The sequence below is a fragment of the Lepisma saccharinum genome, chromosome 4 (assembly GCF_977018435.1).
Source record: "Lepisma saccharinum chromosome 4, izLepSacc3.1, whole genome shotgun sequence".
Lineage (NCBI taxonomy): Eukaryota > Metazoa > Arthropoda > Insecta > Zygentoma > Lepismatidae > Lepisma > Lepisma saccharinum.
In genome coordinates this window covers 35,785,725-35,809,756 of record NC_139232.1, presented here as the reverse complement: position 1 = coordinate 35,809,756, position 24,032 = coordinate 35,785,725, and the positions used below count along the sequence as shown (strand labels likewise).

Here is a 24,032-nt window from a genome sequence, read left to right as displayed (position 1 = left end):
CTTTATCATCGCGATTAACCGAAAGTGGTAGACGTGAAATAAAAATAGAACCATCGCATGGACGTCCGAAAGAGAGGCAAAAGGGGGGGGGGGGCACGACCCACCTGGAAAATGAAAGTCAACCAAAAATTATATATATATATCACACAATTTCATTTCAGCTGCAATAATATATGTTAATTATTGCATGAACATGATAATTTCGCACTGTGCCTGGCAACTTGAAACGCATTTCCTTCACAATGCGCTTTGTTGAGTTCGCCCTTCGTATCTGCAACGCCTCATATTTTCAATTACTTTGAAGCATTTTGGACCATATTTTATTTTTATAGGCAACTGCATTAATTATACATATGATAGAATTATCTTAAACATGAAATTCATTGTTTCTTCCAATAATTAACTGTTTTCTTTGCCTTTCATTACGCTAGGTCACTCAGCCGCTATCTTTGTTGTGAGCCTAGATTAAGTGTGATTGGAGCTTATCCTCTATGGTTTCTTCATACAGCATGGCTGTGGGCTACATGTTTGACATCTTAACACAACTTCTTTCAAACATCGCTCATGAAATGTATTTCACCTATCGTCCTACGGGAATCAGAGGAACGTAACTACAAAAATGCGGTTTTCAGTTTTGTTAAAAAAATTCCTCTGAAGAGTACTTGGAGTAAATCGACATTTTCCACTTCTAATTCTTATCTGTAAGGCGGAGTCACGTTTAAGAGTCATATTCCTAAGAATGCATTATTTTCTCTCCTATAAATTAGGGATGGCCAGATCCGGATCCTGGCGGATCCGAAATCCGGATCCTAAAATTTTTCGGATCCGGATCCGCGGATCCAGAATTTTCAAATCCGGATACGGATCCGGTACTTTTGGATCCGGTTCGGTACTTTCGGATCCGGATCGGTACTTTCGGATCCCGATCCAGAACTTTCGGATCCGGATCCGTTTTGCCATCCCACATGCGCTTCTTGGGAAAGTAAGAATGTGCTTATAACATATTGTTACCCGCTAATATATATATATATATATATATATATATATATATACATACACATACATACACACATATATATATGTGTGTGTGTATGTATATATATATATATATATATATATATATATATATATATATATATATATATATCGTGTGTGTGTGTGCGTGCGCGTGCGCGATTTGTAATTAATTAATACACTTACAAGGGAGGTCTAAGTCTCCCCCTCCGATTTGCATGAAACTTGGCAGGTGTATAGAGGTCCCCCCTCAAATGTCAAGATGAGGAGAAATTGAAGTGGGGATCTGACCCCGAAACCACCCTAAATATGGCATAGGATGAAACAGGAGGCATAGGGCCTCTCTATACACCTGTCAAATTTCATGGAAATCGGATGGGGACACAGGGGTCAGATGATCCCCACGTCAATTTGTCCTCATCTTGAAATTTGAGACGGGTTTTGCCCCCCAAAAAAGTTTTTTAGCCGAAACAAAAAAACACGTATTTCTTCCTTTGGGCCCCTCTATACACCTGCGAAGTTTCATGAAAATCGGAGGGGGACACAGGGGTCAGATCCCCACTTCAATTTGTCCTCATCTTGACAATTGAGTGGGTTTTGCCCTGTAAAACCGTTTTTTTTAGCTGAAACAAAAAAACACGTATTTCTTCCTTTGGGCCACACTATACACCTGCCAAGTTTCATGGAAATCGGAGGGGGACACATAGGTCAAATGTCCACTTAAATTTGTCCTCATATTGACATTTGCCCCCTAAAACAGTTTTTTTAGCCGAAACAAAACAAACACGTATTTCTTCATTTGGGCCCGTTTATACACACACCTGCCAAGTATAATGGAAATTGGAGGGGGACACAGGGGTCAGATCCTCACTTCAATTTATCCTCATTTTGACATTTGATGGGGTTTTGCCCTGTAAACCCGTTTTTTAGCTGAAACAAAAAAACACGCATTTCTTCCATTGGGCCCCACTATACACCTGCCAAGTTTCATGGAAATTGGAGGGACACAGGGGTCAGATCCTCACTTCAATTTGTCCTCATCTTGACATTTGAGGGGGTTTTGCCCCCTAAAACCGTTTTTTAGGTGAAACAAAAAAAAACACGTATTTCTTTCTTTGGGCCCGTTTATACACACACCTGCCAAGTATCATGGAAATCGGAGGGGCACAGTGGTCAGATCCTCACTTCAATTTGTGCTCATCTTGACATTTGAGGGGGTTTTGCCCCCTAAAACCGTTTTTAGCTGAAACGAAAAGACACGTATTTCTTCCGTTGTGCCCCACTATACACCTGCAAGTTTCATGGAAATCGGAGTTACACAGGGGCCAGATCCTCACTTCAATTTGTTTTCATCTTGACATTTGAGGGGGTTTTGCCCCCTAAAAACGTTTTTTAGCTGAAACAAAAAAACACGTATTTCTTCATTTGGGCCCCACTATACGCCTGCCAAGTTTCATGCAAATTGGAGGGGGACACTTAGATAACCTCGCTTGTTAGTCTTACACTTTGTAATTATATAACACTGCATATATTATAATGTTCTATTTTAATTTGTAAAACTGTAACTGTAGAACAATTGTATAATTTTTGTATAACATTTCTATCTTGTTATATGTGTTAAAGGTTTCATCCTGGAATGGAATGTCTCACATTTATGTGTGTTTTCATTTCCAATACATTCGAATGAATACATATTCGTTTCAATGGCGTTTACAAAATCACCTCTGACATTTTATGTTAAACAAGTAAGATTTTTTTTTTGTGCACGAGTGTGTTAGCCGATGCGTAGCAAAGTATTTTAGGAACAACACTTGAAAAAAATTCTTGTAGGACTAACTAATGAAAAATTTCTTTATAATCGAAGATCATAATACCTCTTAAGGTGTGGTAATATTATAATGGGATTGAGATATGAAACTCTCGGATCCGGAATTTTCGGATCCGGATCCAGATCCGTAACTTTTGGATACGGATCCGGATCCGTTTGGCCATCCCTACTATAAATCTCATAAATTGGAGTTAAGTCCCTCTGGTTCTCGCACACGCTATCAGTCCCTATTTTCCAAAATTTGGTAAGTTAGGTATTATGCCAGATGTGTCATTTGGGTATGATACATTCTTATTATATGCCTGTGGAGATTCGAAGTGTTCTCGGCTTGCGAGCCAGTTTTTTATCGGCGTTAGCATCCAACGTTTGGAGCGCATACATTGCTCTAAGCAGGATGATCTCTACCTTATGATGGAAGCAATGTATGCGCTCAAAACATTGGACGCTAACACTGATTTAAGCTGGCTCGCAAGTCGAGAACAGTTCGCCAGGAAAGCTATACTTTTTTACCCATGAAGATTATTGTCCGTGGCCTGCAAGCAAGGTTCTTGCAACAAACTGCCTCGAGAGAATTATATGTGTGACTTTTCTGTTTCTCAGACCACGTGTGACTACCTACAAATTATGTGAAACAATAACATAAACAACTTCCCGACCGATTTCCAAGGTTCGTTCCAACGTCCACCCTATCTACAAACTACCACTTCGATCACTGCATGCACGAGTGAGTGGGTAGTGGTATTTGCGTGTCTTCCCTGTAATGCAAAACCACAATTTGCTCCACAGCATGCTAAGATATTCGAAAGCAATACTTGTGTGTTAATTTAAATTTTGCCCTGTTCATTCATCTATAGTACAGTATTTACTACTTCCAAATTTGTATGCCTGTCTTGAGTTTGCATTCTCGTGGCTGCTGCCATATTGTGTAGATGAACGAAAAACACACTCAATATACCAAAATTGCTTGTATGTAGACATCAGACGATAAGAGACGAAACAATTGGAGCCTACAATTGCCATCTGAGTATGAGAAGCCACTTGCATTCTAGCCGGGTTCGATTTCTGGTGGAGGCACAGTGGTTCGAATTCCACTTTAAACTGTAGGTCCACTCCCAATTAGCCTATCTGTGCATACAAGTGAACTTAAAACAAGACAAACTTTCATTCTAACCTCAGTCACTTGTGGGAGCTGCTTAGAAGTAGTAGTGTTGCTGGCATGGTGGACTTCGCTTCTTACTTTTGCTTTTAACAGATAGATTACATTTTGAATAATTGTGAAATCAAAGTAATCGATTATTTTATTTTGCTACTGAATGACAAAGTTATAATGGAAATGTGTTATCTCCATTACAGAACAACTACCTAATCTCATTCAATTCCAGTGTTCTATCTGGTAGATAGATATATCAGCCTTTGCCTTTGATATAAACTTTCAGTGCAATGGTGACAAAGGTCCAGTAACTATAATGTCAAACTTTAAAGGTTTCCTGACAAAATGAAAAATGGACAGATCATTTACATTCTCAATGGACATGTTGAAAAAAAGATTAATTTTCAATTTTTTTGTTTCTTTTTTTGCGTAGGTAAAAGGAAGTAGCTAAAACTGAGTAAATAAAAAAAATTACGTGGCAGAGTGGTTAGCACAGCACGGTACGATGACAGGGGTCCCGGTTTCGAATCCCGACCTGTGAATGAGTGTTCTCTGTGAGTGTTCCTTCATCAGTTTGACCATTTCGTCGCTCATACTCATCTTCGCTTTCTGAACCAACAGATTACCATTTCGGATGTACAGCACGTGGCGTAGTGTTTCGTCCGAATTCCAGGAACAGGAAGCTTACGGTTACTTGGCCGAGTAGAGTTTCGTTCGAGAGCTACCGGAGTTCCGACATTTCCAACACCATCATTTGTGACACTAAGGCAAAAACTGTTTTTTTCCCGTCATAAGCGACACTGATTGGATTTTCCCCTACGATTTCTAATTTGTTTACCAGAATTAGCGACATTTGCGTACGTGCAGCAGCAATAGCGTCTCTTGTATTTCCCAAGGCTCAGATCAGTGGTTGTAATTATCACTTTACCAAATGTTTGTGGCGAAAGGTGCAGGAGTTGGGACTGACAAACGATTACATAACAGATCCAGATGTGTGGCTGTGTATAAGAATGTGTTCAGCTCTGGCTTACCTCCCTGTGGCTGACGTCCTGTGTGTGATGGAAGATGCGGCCAAACCACAACATATTGAGAAAATTTTTGGATTATTTCGTTGAACAGTGGATGAACAACTCTGTTTTCAACATTTCCATGTGCAACTGCTCCCAATAGCGGCACAGGACTAGTAATGCAGTCGAGGGATGGAACCATACAGTTAATGTATTGACGGAAAAGTCAAGTCCTAAAGTGTATCAATTAGTGAAGACGTTAAGATTAGAAGCTGTGTACAACGACTACAGAAGTGAGAACAGGGCCTTGATTCTTAAAGGGAAACGTAGACGACGTCAGTACATTACATTAGATGAGAGAATACAAAGAGCGTTTGCCGACTATGAAATGCATAGAGATCTTAAGTGCTTTTTAAGGAGAATGGCATACGTTCAGAAATTTAAATGAAAATAGTAAGATGTTGGTTCAACTACAAGAGAACGACGCATTCTACATTTCTACATTGACAAGGGATTGCAGTCTGCTCCTATACTGACAATGGATCTAAACAATCCATCATTGACAAAGGATAAATACATCCAGCTTTTAAACATCCAGCTTCCATGATGCCAGTGTGAAGGAAAACTAATAAAAGGTTTTAAAAAACACACCAGCTTCCATGATGCTGCCAGTCCTAACCCTGGATATAGTGTGACGGGAAGCTATTTACACTTTGTCTCGCAGATGACTGTGTCACAACTGTCATGGAATATATTTTCCATACAGTGTCGCATATGACGGCAGAAATGCTAGTGTCGCATACGACGGTGTCGCAAAAGTTGTGGATTCAGGGCTACCATCCTAATAGTGTTAACTGAAGTAAACTGCTTGCTAACACTCTTAAATGCTCCACCCAAGATTTTTTTTTTTATTGTTTTAATATTCTTTCGCTCTGGAACTTGCAAATCTCACCTTCACAGTTGTCAGATAGTAAGAAAGCGTTGCCATCTGCCATGACTAAAATTTCTGGATCCAAGTTCACTTCCTCTCGACGATTTTATTTTATTTGTTCTTTTAAGTCCACTTTATGCACAGTAAGGCTAATCGGGACTGGGCCTACAGTTTAAAGTGGGATCCGAACCACTTGTGCCTCCACCGGGTATCGAACCCGGTACCCCTCTCTCGACAATTTGGCTGAGTCTGCATTCCTTGCGCTACACTCCGCTGTCTATGCAATATAGTTTTAAAAGTTGTAAACTGAGGTATCCTAGTCACCAATGCCAACGCTGCTACCGGTTAGACAAGGTGTGAGTCATCATTAGCCAAGATCGGACGAAACGCAACTCATTAAACCGTCGCGGACGAACTGTAGCATTTTTCCAGGAATTTCGCTTTCGGACGAACTGCAACTCATACGAAACGCTACTGAACCGTACAGCAGTCCCAATGTCTGCTCCAAGTTGCACAGCTGGTTTCGGAGTCCTTGATTTGGGAAGGGGGTGGGGGTGAGGAAAGGGTCTTGATTTTTCATACTGAAGCTCGTTCATTTCGTTGTCCTATTTATCTTGGTTGAATTTTCTGAGATACGGAATCTACCTCATTTTCCATTTCATTACGTTTTATTGCGTCACCCACGGTTCGCTTACATGTAGCTACTTAACATTTTCAATTTCCCTGTACCTGCATCCTTCGGTTAGGTATGGTAAAAATAAATAGCTGCCGTTCCTCAAATGTTGTATTTTTGTTTTCGTTACCCATTTTTCTCGTACTTCAGTCAGGGAGCAATGCAGCTACTGGTAACAGATGTAGTCAGGAAGTAGCATGAATTGTTCCTTCCCCGCACTGTAGTTGACTGATAAAAAAAAATATGTAAAGCCTCGTTTCTATTACCACAAATTTGCCGCGCAACATGACGCGCGGCATGCGATGCTGCATGTGCCAAGCATTTGTTGAAATGGAAACTGTCTGCAACATGCCGCGGCGCAAGTGCAAGGGACAAAATTGCCCCAAACGATTAAAATGCACAACATGCGCCGCGGACAATGGGAACAGCCTGCAGCAAGTTCCTGGGGGCACGGGCATACGTGCTAGAGTAGAAACAGACGACGCAACTACAATCTGTGGTCCAACAAGATTTAATAACAATGCAAAAGCACTTGCAGTCATTCTTACAAAGTTTTCGTATTCACTTTGAAGATGCAAGTCTCTCGTCAACGAGGTTGCTAATCCACCATCTAGATCGTTTTTGCCTCTTTTTTTAGAAGTTCATGCTACGCGCCTGCCATAACCACAAAACCCGCTATAGCTCTATTGTTCATCTTTAGACATGTTAAATCACCACCAAATTATTACAATGCAAGAGAAGAAACACTGACTACTCTAAAGCACTGCACAACGCTACACTCCGGTCCTGCACTCCAGTGTTGTTGCAGGCGTATTTTGCAGAAGTAGTTTTAAATTGGAAACTGTGCACTAAATGACGCGCAACATGCGCTGGCACATGTTGCGCGTTATGAGTCTGGAACTTGTCAGAATGGAAACGTAGCTTAACAGAAACAGAAGGCTTTCACGATTTGTCTGAACATTAAAGTGATCTCTTTTTTCACACCCAAACATAAATAACTATTTTCAGATTTGAAAACGTAACAGGGGTGTAAGGAGTGACCTTCCACATAGTACACCCAATCGTCAACTTCATTCCACGTAGTACACCTCGGACTGCTCTTTGTAGACTAACGAGGCTCTGGCGACATTACAGTTATGTTATTTGTTATGGCAAAGGGCCAGACCCCGTATAACGTGGCGGGTGCAAAATAGCCTAAGTGCAGACGCATCCAAAATTAAAAAAGAAAAAATGTAACAGTTTCAACATCATTTATATTTATGTACATGTTGTCAATTTTGAAATATTGTGAAGAAATGCAGCAAAATGCTACGTATTCGATTACTAATGTGAGCCACTGTATATGTTATGTTTTTATTTCATGAACAATGTATGGTGAAACATTAATTTGCAGACTTCCGTGGCGGAGCGGTTAGCACAGCGCAATACGACGCCACAGGTCCCGAGTTCGGATCCCAGCCTGTGTGGTGCCGTGTTCATATCGAACACTTGCGAACACAGTTATGGAAGGCTTTGCAGCTGCGTGCTGCGAACACGCAAGCTTGTCCTGTATTTATTGTCCTTGAAACTGGTCAGCATGCAAGTGTTGCCAGTGATGAGCTACCTTGCGTGCAGAAACACCTCATTGGCTGGTGCCTCTTGACCTGACCTGACTCGGGTCTTCCTTGTCGCACAACAGTTTTGGTACCTTGTGTTCTGACGTCAGACGAGGAATGCCTACGAGGTTAGGTTAGGCATGTTAGGTTAGGTTCCATTATCATAAATGCAATGAAAAAATCTTATTTAGGCTAAGAGCACTAAACATAGCTAGCCTAACATAACAACGTAGGCATTTAAAAAGCTTTCTTTTGTGGCCGCGGTGGCTCAGTCGGTAACGCATCTGACTACCATGCTCAAGGTCCCGGGTTCGATCCCCGGCCGGTTCAAATCCGGGAACTTTTCTAACATTAGAAGCGGCTCCGGCACCCACCCAGCGTCGAATGACATGGGTACCTGGGGGAAACCCTGGGGGTAAAGGCAGTCAGGGGCATGATGCTGATCACATCACCCCCAGTCACGAATGGATCAAGAAAGTGTGGGGCGTTAACTCCACACCCCCTATACGCCTTCATGGCATGGGGCTAAGCACAGGGGAGCACTTTACCTTTTTTTCTTTTTTTTCTTTCGTGACATCAGAAAACAAGGCTGCTCAAGTGTTGTGCGATAAGTGAGACCCCTTGCCTCACCTCTGATCATTCTTCAATCGACTGTGAAACCAGCAAGATGAGTGAAATGGAATTCATTAAAACGATGTAGGGGAATTTGTGTTTGTCCGAATATATTCCAGTTAATAATCAAACTAAAAGAGGAAGCGGTACATGCCATGTTCCAAATTAGGCAGGTACGTAGAACTTGGAGTGTCTAGCGGAAAAACAGCTTTGGAACAACTGAAAATTGATAACAACATTTACAAATGTCTAAGGAAGTTGTCTTTTGTACGAAAAATTAACCTAGATTTATTAACATTTACATTTCCTATGTAAAATTTGATTTTAAGGAAGATGAAATGGGAAACGCTGTAAGTGCCACAATAATTGAAACACCGTTTTCCACGTTAAACTGTGAAATGTGCCATGCTCTATAATGTGGTAAACATGAAATGTGGTTGTTGGCCCTCTAAGTCGTTCAAAGGGCGTGTAAAGAGCTCACTAGTGTGCACGTTCTTACGGGCTTTTGGCACTTACAACGTTAACCACTTTTAGTCCTCAAATATATCAATATTTTAACAAAAGCTTTCATGTAGTTAACCTAAATTGTTGAGGATCCTTCATTTAGCTAATTTCAAACACAAAATGATTGTAAGGTATCACTGGCAACACTTGCATGTTGACCACTTTCAAGAACAAAAATGACTAGGCAAGTTTGTGTGTTCGCTAACAGCACACACCTGCAAGTACTTTCCTTCCGGTATTTGCTAAGAGCACGTGTTCGCTACGAGCACGTGTTCGCTACGAGCACGTTTGCTATGAGCAAGGAATCGCCTGTGTATTGTTTTCATTATTTTCTTTGTGATGTCCTTTCATCATTTTTGTCATTGCATCACCCATCCTCGTCTTCGCGATTAGACAAAAGTGGAAGATAACCAAAGTTAAATATAACAAATCAAAATCAAACATTACTTGGCATGACAAGAATGGATAGGTTATTTTGAAGCTGCTGTTATTAAAAGCAAATTGTATGTAGCTTTCCTAGACAGAAGTTTCAAACACAGAAACTGATTGATTGGATAAGAGCTGTAGATTCCTACTCGAGCAGAAAATATATAGGCTATGTTTCCATTTATTACTTACAACAATAGCAGACTGATTTCCCGCTAAATCAAAGAAAACTTGCATTCACAGTTACAAATTGACGTGTTGAATGACCTTAACTACAGATTTCTCAGTTACAAATTAACGTGTTGAATGACCTTAACTACAGTTCACTCCAATTCTGATTAATTGAACAGCACACCACAACGTAGGCCATTAAATATTTCAAACTTTCTCTCGAGTTCCTCAACTAAATATAAATTGACTGCGAGACAAAAAACTCCTCTGCGATAACTATATAGCACGTTATATGCAGAGTATACGTAAGTTGAAATTCCAACATAATAATAATTTGAATTCTTCAAGTAGTAGCTACAAATATAATTTTTCATACATATTTTCTTTCATACATATGAAGTTTCTCACTTCACAAGGATAACATATACACAGTATTTCACAAGAGTTTTTAGTTCGAGCTAGTCGTAGGCCTAATATGAATATAAACGTCAAAAAAGTGCCAGGCAATCAAAATTCGAGGGTATGCCTGAAATTATTTGTAGTATCTAATGTATCAAGGGGGCTTTTTAAGTAAAATGAAGGACACATACCACATGCCAGTGGCGTATGCTGTTTCTAACGAGTGGGTAATCTCCGACCCTTGATCATCAAACTCCAAAAGTTTCCGTGCATTTTATATCAGGATCCATATGGGATATAGGAATATTTTGTGGGAATGTTTGTCTTATTGTGGCGACCACAATCAATTAATTCTTATTATTGCAGTTTAATATACGTGTAGAATTTCAAATAATAAAACAAGACAGTATTATAAAGCAAAATAAAAAAAAACTGTGAAATATAAAATGAAAGACATGCACTAGTGAAATAGAAACCCTCATTATTAATTTAAGTGCAAAATTCAACTTACCCCAGGACCCGATTACTTGTAGTTGAACTTCAGTCTTCTTATTTGAGAGGTGAACTTCCCAATAACGATTTCATGAAATGAAAAGGTAGGGTTGTTCCGAAGATTACGTAGCAACTCCTTTTCAATTGATAGCAGAGCAAGTCCACTTAACCTGTCCTGTCCTTGGGTTGATCTGCAGAATGATTTTATTCTTTTGAGTGCCGAAAAAGAACGTTCAACAGAAGCTGTAGTGGATGGTATAGTGAGAATGAGTGTTGCCAACTTATATACTTCTGGCAAGGCAACAGTTAGTTTGTTCTTTACCATATTAGAAACTATCTCGTAAATTGGCTTCCCAGTAAAATTGAGATCTTGAGATGCATAGAGAACGGTGAGTTCATTTTTCAGCCTCACAGAATCAAAGTGTGCACCATATTTTTCCAATAGAGACATGAAATCTCTTTCTGGAAAGTTACTCTTAAACACTGGGAACTGAAATGAATCCAAGAGGGAAACAAAGTGCAATGTATGAAAATCGCCAAATCTATCATAAAGTTGACCATGTAATGTGTCGATCACTTCATTAAACAATCTTCTGTAACTAGTTTCTGGGTCTTCATTTTTTCGTTTCCTTTCCAGGTCTGTAACTTCTCTCTTAGTCGAGTACCATACTTGCGCAAAACCATCAACTCTCATTTCTTTAAGTATTTGCATCACGTCATGAATTTTTTGTGAACAATAGGCTATGTCCAAAATCTTAGTTTGCAATGTGTTGTATAACACATCAGTGTAGGAAAAAAAATTGGAAAATAGTTCGAGCAAAAAACAAGTTTGGAACTTGTTTAAGAAAGAAATGCACCCATTCGCCTGTAGCATAGTCTCGGAATCCCATTCCCCAGCACTTTCGGCAATATTCTCAAAAAACTCTATTAGTTCACTTCTGCTTTGATTTATTGTGTTGACAAGACGCGAAGAGAAGTTCCATCTGGTAGGTGCAACTTTTGGCAACTTTTTCGCGACAAATTCTTTTAATGCTTGAGTTCTTTTCGTTGATTTAGAGAAAAAAAGAACCCAATCCAGATAATGTTGTAAAAAAGATGCTACATTCTTTGATTCTGCAGACCGATTGCTGAAGCACAAGATTCAGTACGTGGACAAACAGCGCCTGAGGATAGACTTCCCTAACTTTCGCTTGCAGTCCACTAGTGCTTCCAGACATTACTGATGCCCCGTCATAAGTCTGACTGCAGAGTTTATTACTTATGCGGTAGTCTCGTATCACATCTTGGACAAGCGTGAACAAACCATTGGCTGTTCGGTCAGCACTAACGTCAGCGAAAAACAAAAATCTTTCTTGTGCATGGCCATTTTCGTCAACATAACGAATGCATTCTGACAATTGCGATTTATTAGTAATGTCAGTTGTTTCATCTAATAATATAGCTACAAAATTAGCTTTGTCTACTTCGCCTTTTATAGCTTCACTGACCACGCTACAGACTGCCTTAATAAGGTCATTTTGAATTAGAGGAGACGTGCCTTTAAAGACCGTTGGAGTTTGCAAGTGATCGACAAGTTGCGAGTCATACTCGGCTGTATACTGCAACAATTCTACAAAGTTTCCTTTGTTCAAGGAGTCACTTTCTTCACCATGGCCTCGAAAAGGAAGTTCTTGCTTTGCGAGGAAACACACTGCATTTATTAAGCGCACTAGTATATCTCTATTTCTCTTCACCATTTCATTGTGCCGTACCACATCCAAAACACGCTGTTTGTCCAGTTGCACGTCAATAGGTGTCTGTACGAAAGATTGCAACTTAACAAAGGAAGTTATATGACTTTTTGATTTTTCATGTTTGGCACAAGCGTTGCAAAGATTGTTTAGATTACAGTATCCGCCACGCGTCCAAACATTCTTTTCAGCCCAGAAAAGTAAGCACGGCCAACAAAAAAGCTTATTAACACTTGTACTTCCTGTGAACCATGGTGTTTTGTCATAATTTGCTTGCGAGAAATGTCTCACATATTCCCGATTTTTGTCTTTGTATATAGAAGTAAGTCCAAGCGATGGCACTGGCCTACCTGTATTAACAATTTGCAACTTCTCCTGAAAAGATCTTGTTCCAAAAGGTTTCACCAGCAAATCTTCTATCACATCCATTATCCTTTAACACAGCACTATCACGACAAACACTAACACCTAAATATATAATAAACACCAAGCACAGCACAAAGCCAACGACCACCCGCATGCAGTTTCACGCGCCAAACTTCTGTTGTGTTCCTGGCTCAGAATGAAATTCCCTATGAATTATAAAAAAATTCCCTTTCCGAGCTCCAATTTCCCTGCGATGACAGGTTTTAAAAGTTCGAATCAGTGCAGGCCTGAGCCAGAAATTTATTTCGGGGTGGGGGTGGAGAGGAGGGTCCTCATCCCTTATTAGCAGCCGCCACATAAAGTTGAAAAAGTGGGGGTAGAAGTTCTGAAGATAAATCTTAGATAATTACAACGTATTTTGCAAGGTGTTTAATCCTGCAAATGAAGTAAAATTAATTACCACTATACACTTTTTAAATTAGATATATGTAGGATTTCGGGGAGGGGATTTCAGCTCCCCGAGTCCTCCACCTGGCTACCTGCCTGATGTGTTTGTTCCTTATATGTTTTAGTCGTTCATCTTCATCACTATTAATAAAAAAAAAGTGGAATAGTAACTTAAATTAACTAAAATATATATAATTTATTTATATCTTCTCCTTTAAAAAATATTCAGTTCCGTGAAGGAAGTAATCTCGCTGCTTTTGAAGATTAGAGAGAAGAAACAATCGCTAGTTTTGCAAATACAAGAATGGGGGGAGTCAGCTTATAGGTGCATTAATTGGTTAAGTTTTGAATTTTAATTTAGTTTGCTTCATCTTCAATATTTAAGCTTTTTCCTTTTGATAAATTTCTATGTAACAGACATCAGCAAGACAGAAGTAAATGTATAGTGAAAATTAGCGTAGAATTGGTTTGCCTATGTTATTCATATTTTCCTGTTCTTCGCACTTTACCGGGTATGTTTTCCCTATTTCCCTTACAGAAGGCAATTTGTGAACCCAAAATTCCCGTTCCTGAGAAATGTCCCTGCCATAAAAAACACAGTTTCTGTGTTTAGCGACGACATAGCCTTCGGGAGAGAATTGTGGAGGAGGGTTGTAGGAGGTCAATGGTCGCCAGCGGAGGGAAAGGCAAACTCTAGGGGTTGAGACCGGTGGATTCTCACCAGAAGGAGCTTACCCTGGCCACGGAATCGCCGGGCCTGAGAAGCAGAGTTTCCTCCCCTTCTTTTCTTTCTCTTCCCTCCTCGCCAAGGGTTGTAAAGGAAGCGGGTGGAATGATGTCAGGGTGAGATTCCCTAATGTCATTCCACCGGCTGGAGAAAGGTTCCCGGACATTCAGCGGCAAATGGTTGGAAGCATTCGCGGTGCGCTGGAAGCAAAGAAATGTATGCATCGAAATTGGTTTGGAAAAATATTGCGAAGAAATGTATATATATTTATTTATTTTTTTAAAAAAGAAAGAAATACAGCTGGGTCATCTGCGATTACCTAGATGACCCAGAGTATACGCCGCTGCCACATGCTTTGGTGAATTCAGAGTAGTAGAAACGTAATTATACTGCATGTTGCAACTGAAACCGTAGCCTCGAAGGCCGAAGTCGTTGAATGATCCACTCATACACTCAGTAACAAACATTTCAAGTTCGAGTAGACACCAGGGCATGGTGTTTTTTTTATAAAGCATCCCTTCATAGATTTAATATGATCATCATTCATCTTCATCGTCGCGATTATCTACAAGTGGCAGAAAAGCGATATAAAACAAGAATAATACAAAAGTATAACAAACTAAAGAGGATAAAAGGATGAACTGAGTTAATGATAGGAAGTTTTATGAAATTACTGTTTCTTGAAGAATCCTGTCCTTTGTTACGATTGTATTTCTCAGTCACACGTTGCTCAATGTTGACGTCGACTGTCGTTCTTGCGTTCTTCAAAATTACTTTAATGTCTGCCTATGCTCTTCTTTCAAACGTGGTAGGCACTCTGTCTGTTTCTACACCAAAAAGTTTAATGCACCTCCTGTCCAAGAAGACAAGAATTACTGAAAGTAATTTTCAAAATTGTAAGCAGATGAGGCCCCTTATAAATGATAAAATATACTGTCCTTTTATTCGCTTAGTTTTGAGAATCACTTTCCATACAATTATTGCCTTCTTGAGAGTCCAATGGCCCTGTCTAGCTACGCGGTTCCGTTTGTTTCGTACAACAATTCCATCTAACATTTCATTTCTATGTATTTTCTACTTGCTAAAAGTGCCTTTCATATCGCCCCAGGTCGTTGTCTACTTGGATGCTTCGTGACCGAAAGTCACGTGTACAAAGTTTGAGGATTCACATTTTCCGATTTTGCGTGGTGCTGCTGCTATGAGCGACCACAAGGAAGAAAAACCTTGGACGAAAAGTCCTCGTGCAGCTTTCCCTTCTACCCTTCAGCTCGACCCATAAGGAAGCACGGTCAACTCTCCCCCTCCCCTCCACGCGGCAGTACGGTGCACAGGAGTTGCTGGTCTGCGCAGATGGTTCAGTTCGCGTTCTCAATGTCGCGCAGCAAGAAATTATTTTTCGTCTTCTGATAGGAAAAAGCTTGCCTCTCCCTGACATGGATGAACGCGTGGCACGGATGATTCTTTGGTTGGTCCTTTATGTTTCATCCTTCAGCAACTTAATCTAAGCACGAATCATTCTCATCGCCAAACATACTGTATTTTTTTAAAATTGATGTAACACATGTAAACTGAGAGAGAGAAAGATAGATATAAACGTTTTCTTACAACAAACGTTTGTTTTCCTATTGTATAAAGTGAACGCACATGTTAAAATTCATCTTGCATAGATAATCAAATTAGAACAAATCCACGTAAAGTGATTAAGTATGCAGAAAAGAAATATATTTGTGATAAATACATAGTTAATCAGTATATTCCGATAACCAGAACTTCTGCCACGCCGAATCTTGTTTACGGATGTTTTCAAACGTTTTGTTTTACAATTTAATGTTTTCACTGACATCCAAAATGAAAATACATATAACTTAATGGCTTTCAAGGTGTCAAAATACTGTAATGTTACTATGCTGCCGATCACAATTATGAGGCTTCATCGAACATGCCTCCGATAATGGTATTTGCTATTCGTAACGGATATATGTATCACTTTTTCGAAACAGACTTTTGTGGAGGAAAAGAACTGTAACGTTACAAAAGTAACAAGCACAATTATACGAGATACCTATGTTATTCTCTCCGGAACACGGCATCGGACAGGGTATTGCACATCGGAACGTCTGTATGATACTAGCCATCAATAACATTGTTGCTTTGAGGCAAGGAGTGTAACGTTTTTACAGTCATGACCTCAATTAAGTTACTGGTTAATTGTAACGTTACGATCACTTTCCACACACAAAAGTTGCTAGTCAATACATGACGAACCTCTTTCTTACCCTGTAACGTTACTAGTTGCCAGCAATGGATGTAACGTTAAAGCATCAGCTAATGACCTACTGATTTACAGATCAGTTATGGTTCCGTACCATTATGCACACCTGTAACGTAATGTTTCATATACCTGACGTAAGGTTTCTGTTCACGAAAAAAGTTACTCTGTTTCTGGTTGTAACGTAACGGAAACCGTAATTGAAAATACCGCTTCATTTCGTTACGTTACGACTCCCTGATCCAGATACCATTCACAATTACGGAAACACGATAGACGAAAGCGGGATAATTTTAGCATGGTTGCGTTGCCGGAGAGGCAATGGGCATAGCAACACCGACAGTAAATGCAAGCAAAATGTTCGTTGGCTGACGAATGTCATGGGAAAACAGTGTTTAGCTGTGGTTGGTAGTTTGTAAAAGATGGAAAGAGTATGTTGTGTGAAAGGAGTCGACGAGGGCCTATGAAAAAACCTCCATCCCACCTTTGTGACGGAAGAAACACCCATACAAAAGGGAGGATATGTAAGATGAAAGAAACAATACCAATACCTACAGTGGTAAAATGAATTTCGTTTTCCGATGATCACGGGAGTTGAACCCTCAACCTACTGAATGTAAGCTGAACACTTTACTACTTGGGCACTGTGACACAGTAGTGTTGTGGTGCGAATGCAGAATGTAGGCACTATACCTACGTACGTACGTACGTATTGTTAATCAAAACTATGGATGGTACCGAGCCCGAGATCAGTCTCTGTCTCATCTCAAATTCGAGACCGAGACGAGAACTAGACAGCCTCTCTGCAGATGAGACGAGAACGAGACCCCCACTCTCGAGATGTGTTCGAGACTGAGATGGCCTCCTAGTACACAAGACGAGACCAAGAACGAAATCACCCTTTTGAACTCGAGACGATATTGAGACCAAGGAAAGTCTTGTCTTGTCGCATCTCGATACCATCCCTAATTGAAACATGCATAACGTTATTGGGAATCACTGTACTTCATACTGTAGGTGCCTTTGAATCACGTAATAGGTACGACGTGTTGTTCTAGTATTACGTAATATGTAATTTGCGTAGTTCCTATCCTTACCGTCAGGGGGCAGTGTGACTTGCGTCAAGGCTAGAAGGCACACTGAGACGTAGTTCAGTAAGTGTGTCTGTTTGTGACTGAATATGTACAACAGTGTCTGTCAGTGAAGTGCATGTACTTCGCAGTTCAAATGGAACGTGTGTACACTAATGAGGAATATGCGGACATGCATTTCTTCTGTGGGAAAGCAGACAGCAATGCAGTGGAGGCTGCATGCCTGTACCAGGAAGCTTTTCCTCGCTGACGGCACCCTAATCGTTGGGTGTTCATAAGATTACACAAGAGCCTCCGAGAACAAGGGAGGTTTGAATATGGAGAAAGAAGCGGTAAGCCAACAAGTATCACAGTGGAAAAAGAGGAAAGCATTTTACAACACGTTGAAGAAGCACCAGGAATGTCAACTAGGAGGATCGCAGCACAGGAGCGAGGTGTTTCTCTGTTTCTCACAGCAGTGTGTGGCGTATTTTACATCGCCATTTGCTCTACTCGTTGTAACTAAGCTGTAAAAAAGGGCCCATGTCATTGTAGTCACGTTCAATCTCAACTGCATAAAGCAGGATCTACTGTATACAGAGTGCCAGTGAAAGTAAACTGTTGTCCCAGTCCATTCTTCTAGGAAATTATTTTGACGAATTCAAACCAGAACTTTGATCTTTTCAATTTTATTTTTAACAATGCCAGAATATAGAATTCTAACAGACAACTAGTTTATATTTCCCTTTTCTTTTATATCAAATTCAAATAAATTTATATCCTACAACTCAGTTGATTAATAATTGGGGGACAATACGTGAGTAGTCGACCATACGGCCGAGAATTATAGATTAGGTTCCTGGATATTGAAATCAATAATAATCTAATTCTCAATTGAAAATAACAAACCAAATATTGAACAAATAGATAAACATCTAACTAAAGAATTAAAAGGAACCCCAATCTACTTACATCCCCCATCGGATAGCCACACTCACCATTCACGTGTACAGTAAGAGTCACTCCACTCTTTCCCCCTTAACGGATGCCTCCCGACTGAGCAGGCTTGATTCTTCCTCATGGCTCTGAGCATGCTAGCCAATCAAAATGAAGCAAGACGTCTTACAATGATACCAACTCACTTTGTGGGCAGAGGGTTATACCGTACCATCTCCAATGCGTACAAAGTCTCCAAGCAACGGATTGTAAGGCCAGGGTTAGGTTTTGTGAGTGGATACTGCAAAACCCTGCATTACACCCATGCTTTTTAGGTGACATTTTGTTCACAGACGAAGCTGAATTCACTCATGATGGAATTGTTAACTTTCATAATACTCACGTGTGGTGTAACGAAATGTTTGAGTCACGACATCAGCAATGTTTCACCTTGAATGTGTGGATGGGTGTAATAGGTGATTTCATATTGGGACTTCACATCCTGTGCCCCAAATTGAATGGTCGTGGGTACCTTCAGTTCCTACGTAATCATTTCCCACGCCTCCTGGAAGATGTTCCCCTTCATAAGCGGTTGTGTATGTGGTTCATGCACGATGCGGCACTAGCACATATTGCTTTACCTGTGCGGCGACACCTTACGTGACTCTATGGTCGGCACTGGATAGGTCGTGCGGGGCCTTTATTGTAGCCACCACGGTAACCTGATTTAAATCCATTGAATTTTTGTATTTGGGGTCACATGAAGAGCATGGTGTACAGCTCTCCTGTCGATAATGTTGCCAAGTTAGAGGAACGTGTGATTGATACATGTGCACAAATACAAAGTACACCGGCGATATTGGAAAGAGTGTGGAATTCACTACACCGAGGGTTGCGCTGCTGTGTGGAAATGAATGGAATTTTTTTCAGCACTTACTGTAACTTCTTGCACAATATAGAAAAAATGTACCTTATCTAATTATCATAGAAAGATTAAACCTTTTTTTTCCGGAATGACGAGGCTTTTAGCAAAGGTGAAATTTATGCATTTCACCTGGCAATAATGAATGTTATAGAACGGAGAAGAAGAGGATTTTTTTTTAAAATAGTGTGTGGCATGCCACTGTGGCCACCACAATAGACCTAAGTGAATCAAATAATTTAGTATGTAACTGTGATACATTCCTGAAACAATGCAAAGTTGCATTGAAAATTGACTAATACTTGTTGGACAAAAACTAACAACACTAAATAAGAGTGGCAGTGTTGCCAGATTACAAATAAAATGCAGAATTTCAGCCCAATGAACAGTGGATGGACCAAATTTGCAAGGAAGCATGACAAAAGACTTACTCTTTGAGGATATGTAATGCCCTCCCCCCAATTAAAAAAACTAACATTAAACATTTTCAAAAGTTGTAATTTTCAGGATTTTTTTTAATTGGGCATTTCACAATTGTCGCACATTGTGAACATGTTCTGTTGCTTTCATTATTACATGTCAGGTGAAATAAGAGGGCTATTTTTTTCAACCTCTGATAGGGCATATAATCAAAACAACAGTGAATAGCAAAATAGGTTTATTGACAAATGTTACTTACACGTATCATCTACTTTTCAAATAATCACTAAGAAGATTCAGACATTTATCGTACCGATGCACCAGCTTTCCAATACCCTCTGCTAAAAGAGGTGCCGTGCTGCCTGTCTGTTGAGCCAGGTCTGCATGGTGTCTTGAAGCTCCTCGTTGGTGTGAAAGCACCGTCCTCCTCTTCATCGCCGGGAAAAGGTCACTTGGTGCCAGGTCTGGGATGTAGGGAGGGTGAACAAACACTTCCCAGTGGAATCGTTCAAGAAGCCTTGTCACAGCAACGTGTTGTCGGGCATTGTCATGAAGCAAGACAATGCCTGAAGACAGCATACCTCTTGGTTTGTTCTGGATGGCTCTGCATAGTGTGCGGAATGTCTCACAGTATGCAGCCGCATTGATTGTGGTCACCGGCCGGCTCCGTAAAGTCAAAAAGTAACACACCTCGCACTTGGCGGGAGAGTTGATTGTAGCTGAAATCTCTACGTGCCCGTCGTTCAGCTTCAACTGAAGTGTTGGCCTTAGCAGTGGTGGTGGTAGTGGCAGGAGAGATACCAATCAAGCTGCGTGACACCCCACTTCCTAGCGCTTCACGGGCCACCTGGTGGCACCATCGGAGGTTGAAAAAAATAGCCCTTGTATATCAGCAAAAATCAGTGGTTGAAGATTAAATATTTACGAGGGTAAATAAAGACGCTTTCAAATTGGTAATAATAGTAACAATGGATATATTGTTTTGTAGTTTGAGTATGATATACCGTCATATGAACAAAAAACATAGACAGAGTGGTGACAGACCTGGAAAAGTCAGGGAATTTGAGAGTCAGTGAATTTTGTCTTGATTGACTTTTTATTTTCATTGGAGTGAATGTGCCAGGCATTTTCTTTGAAAGATGTCATTATGAAGTGCTGCATGAGAACAGGAAATCTTGTTTGCTAAGTTGCAACTTTTAGGCCCCTCTTATGCACAACACAACCAGGGTGCCAGAAACCAGTGATGGGAGGGGGAGGGAGAGAAATTTCCGGAGGGCAGAAAAATTTGATAAGCCTCTATATAAAATGTGGAAAAGGCATTGATTTATCATTTTTTCTTGTCTGTATGGGAGTAGTAAGGGGACAGAGCTGTCAACAGATGGGGGTTGGGGGGGGGGGGGGTGCACCACCACTGTGGCATCATCAGATAGTTGTTGAACGTCGTAGTACAGCATTCTGTCGGACATTCTGAAGGAGCATGGAACCAAATGATTTGTCGAATGTTGTGGTAGAGCATTGATGCATGCTATTTTTGTCCTATATCGCCTTTCGACTAATGTCAAGCTTCGACAAAATGTCTCACTATACAATGTGACAAAAATCGCATGCATGGCACTCTTATGGGATTATTTTTTATTGGATGTCTTCAGACTGTGGAATCTGACAAAAATTGCATGCATAAACAGAGCCTTGTTCAGTCACAGACAGTTCTGGGTAGTAAAGATTTGATTGATTTTCAATGGGATAGTTACAACCCATAAGTGTACTTAACGGTACATCCTAGTTTCTCAACTGTGATACCACAGTTCATTGAGCAAACTTTTTATACATGGGATTTTTGTCAAACATAGCATTCCGACATTTGTTCCCTGTTCCACAGACTGGCCAGCCACTTCAATAATGTGACAAACCAAATAGACATATTTGAAAATCTGGCTCTTCAGTAAAAATATGCAAGTTACTTTATCACATGCAATATTAGTTTGTTATTATTTTTCTTGTTATTTTATGTTGTTAATTCATTCCAATGCACAATGGCTAATGCTGTATTTGGAATTTTCTGTTAAATAAATAAATATATTTGTCGTGTAAGACATCCGCCAAAAATCACATGCTATGCACTCTTATTAATCAGATGTCCCAGTATGACTTTTTTTTCCCGGCCGTCTTCGTTGTTCCCGACGTTTGTCAGATGCGACATCCAGAAACCACATTCATAAAGGGAACCTTAGACTGCTGCACCACTGCAAATATGTCTAGAATTTCATTACTCTTCTGACTCACTTAAAATTTGACAAGTGCATGGTTCCAACCTCAGTATTCTGCTACATTCGCATTACAATTCACCCCCTTCCCCCTTACCTCTCTTCCCTGTCCATTTAAACCCATGAGAGATGATTGGTAATCTGCCACTGAGTAAAGTTTATGTCCAGTGTTCTGAAATAAAATAATAATAAATAGGTAACTATTTTAATGCAATAATTACTTGAATAATTCAATCCTAAAAGCATATAACTTTCTTCAGCAATCGACGTTTGTCTGCCAGCCCTGCTAAATTTTCACGTTTCTTCTTCTGATTTATACGAGGAGAGTTCAGGAGGTATGTTCCTATTAGTAGGACCTTGATTTTTCACAAACACGATAACACTGCAAAATGTTAATTGCTGCAAACTAGTGTTTGTGAATCTGCAGTAATATCTGGACACATTTTTCACTCATCCGAAATAGGGAAATAACGCAAATTTGGCACAAAATGCGAATTGCTGATTTTTTCACGAATTAAAAAAAATGTTCTTAAAGAACTAAGAATACTGCGATATCCAACATTCTTCTGTTTTTTAGGCTTAAAAAACAAAATATGCCATATTTGTGCATGAAGAACACTCACATTATCCAGCATTTTAACCAAGAGAAAACAATAATACATGTTAATACATGGAGTAATTCCGACAGCTACATGAAACTCTGTGTTTCCCACAATTTTTTTAACTTCTATCAGAACGATTTGTATTACAGAGCAAAGTGGTGATGTTCTGACAGGAGATCAAGTGCTCATCTACCACCTCACGGGAGCCGTAACATCAGTATTTGTTGAACGAGAAAGAGTGGAAAATAACTTCCTCAAATATCGGATTCAACGTATCAAACTATTTTGAACATGTGAGGCCATGTGACATACAATTTAAAACATTAGTTTCAAAACACCGTGAAGATATAATCTTAGGTATATTCGCCACAAAATGTGTTAAAATAAAAATGCGAATTTTGAGAAAAATAACACCAAATAGTAAATGAAAAACACCGATTTGGAAAATCAAGGCCCCTTCCGATTCTTCTTCCATCCCATCCTACCAAGGCTGATCTCTTCCAGTTTCCAGTTCTCGGTAGCTGTATTGCGTCTGCTCCAATCGCTTCTTCCCATCTGTTTCTGTGTCTCCCCACTGATCATTTCCCTCCAAAACTAACTTGCATCATGTTCTTAGGGATTCGGCTTTCATCCATGCTGATTACATGCCCATTCTACCTATCGATTAGCCATAAATAAAACAAGAACCAGTAGTAATTAATATTTATTGCATTAGTTACAGTTTCTCCTAACTCAATTTTCAACATATTCACCATCGTTGTTCTGGCATTGGTCGTAGTATGGCACCAAATTTTGTATGCCCATGGCATATGTGTCTTGACATGAAAGACTGGAACCATCTGTACCGCATCCTAACTGTCAAACGTTGTCGTGCCAGTAACATCTTCAGCTGAATAAAGAGGTGAAAGTCTGCACGTGTAAGGTCTGGGGTATATAGGGAGTGGTCCAAGATCTCTCACTTGAAGTGATGCAAAAGTGCCCGCATGCACTCAGCTATATGGGGTAGTATGCATTGGATTGGCCTTCCGTGAATTATATGCATCGTATGACCATATTGCCGCTCATGGCTTCCGGTCTCTACACCTCACTTGATTGCTGGTGGCAATCTGGCTTCTGAGCAGGCAAAAATCTGATTACTGAATGTACCTTGCAGTTGGTGGGAGTCTGTATGAGAGCTGCCATCTTTCGCCTAGCACCGACCTAAACTACTGCTCCAGATTACAGCCACATGCCACCTCTTCCTGCCTGCATATGTGTGTCGTGCTTTGACCACTAGTGCTGTGTACAGACGCCATCCGAACTTATTTTCTCTATGCCCCTCATATTTAAACTTTCACAAGCTGTCATCAACAGTTTGTTCTTGTTTTAATATTTGGTTAGCTAAATCAGGCACCTGTGCAATGCAGTAGATTCCCCTCTATAAATTTATTGCCTTATATTTTTAATACGTATTTTAGAACATACCCTTTTCGCCAGC

At 40.1% G+C, this 24,032-nt stretch overlaps 2 protein-coding genes across 2 annotated transcripts in view; one reads left to right on the top strand and one right to left on the bottom strand.

Annotated features, from left to right (window-relative positions):
* Positions 1 to 24,032, top strand: part of LOC145986417 (centromere protein S-like) — a 710,010-nt gene that overhangs the window by 203,455 nt on the left and 482,523 nt on the right. The window lies entirely within an intron of this gene.
* Positions 11,855 to 12,538, bottom strand: LOC145986888 (zinc finger MYM-type protein 1-like). Its single transcript, XM_083121357.1, has one exon. It carries the CDS (start codon positions 12,536 to 12,538, stop codon positions 11,855 to 11,857), a length of 684 nt encoding a protein of 227 aa, XP_082977483.1.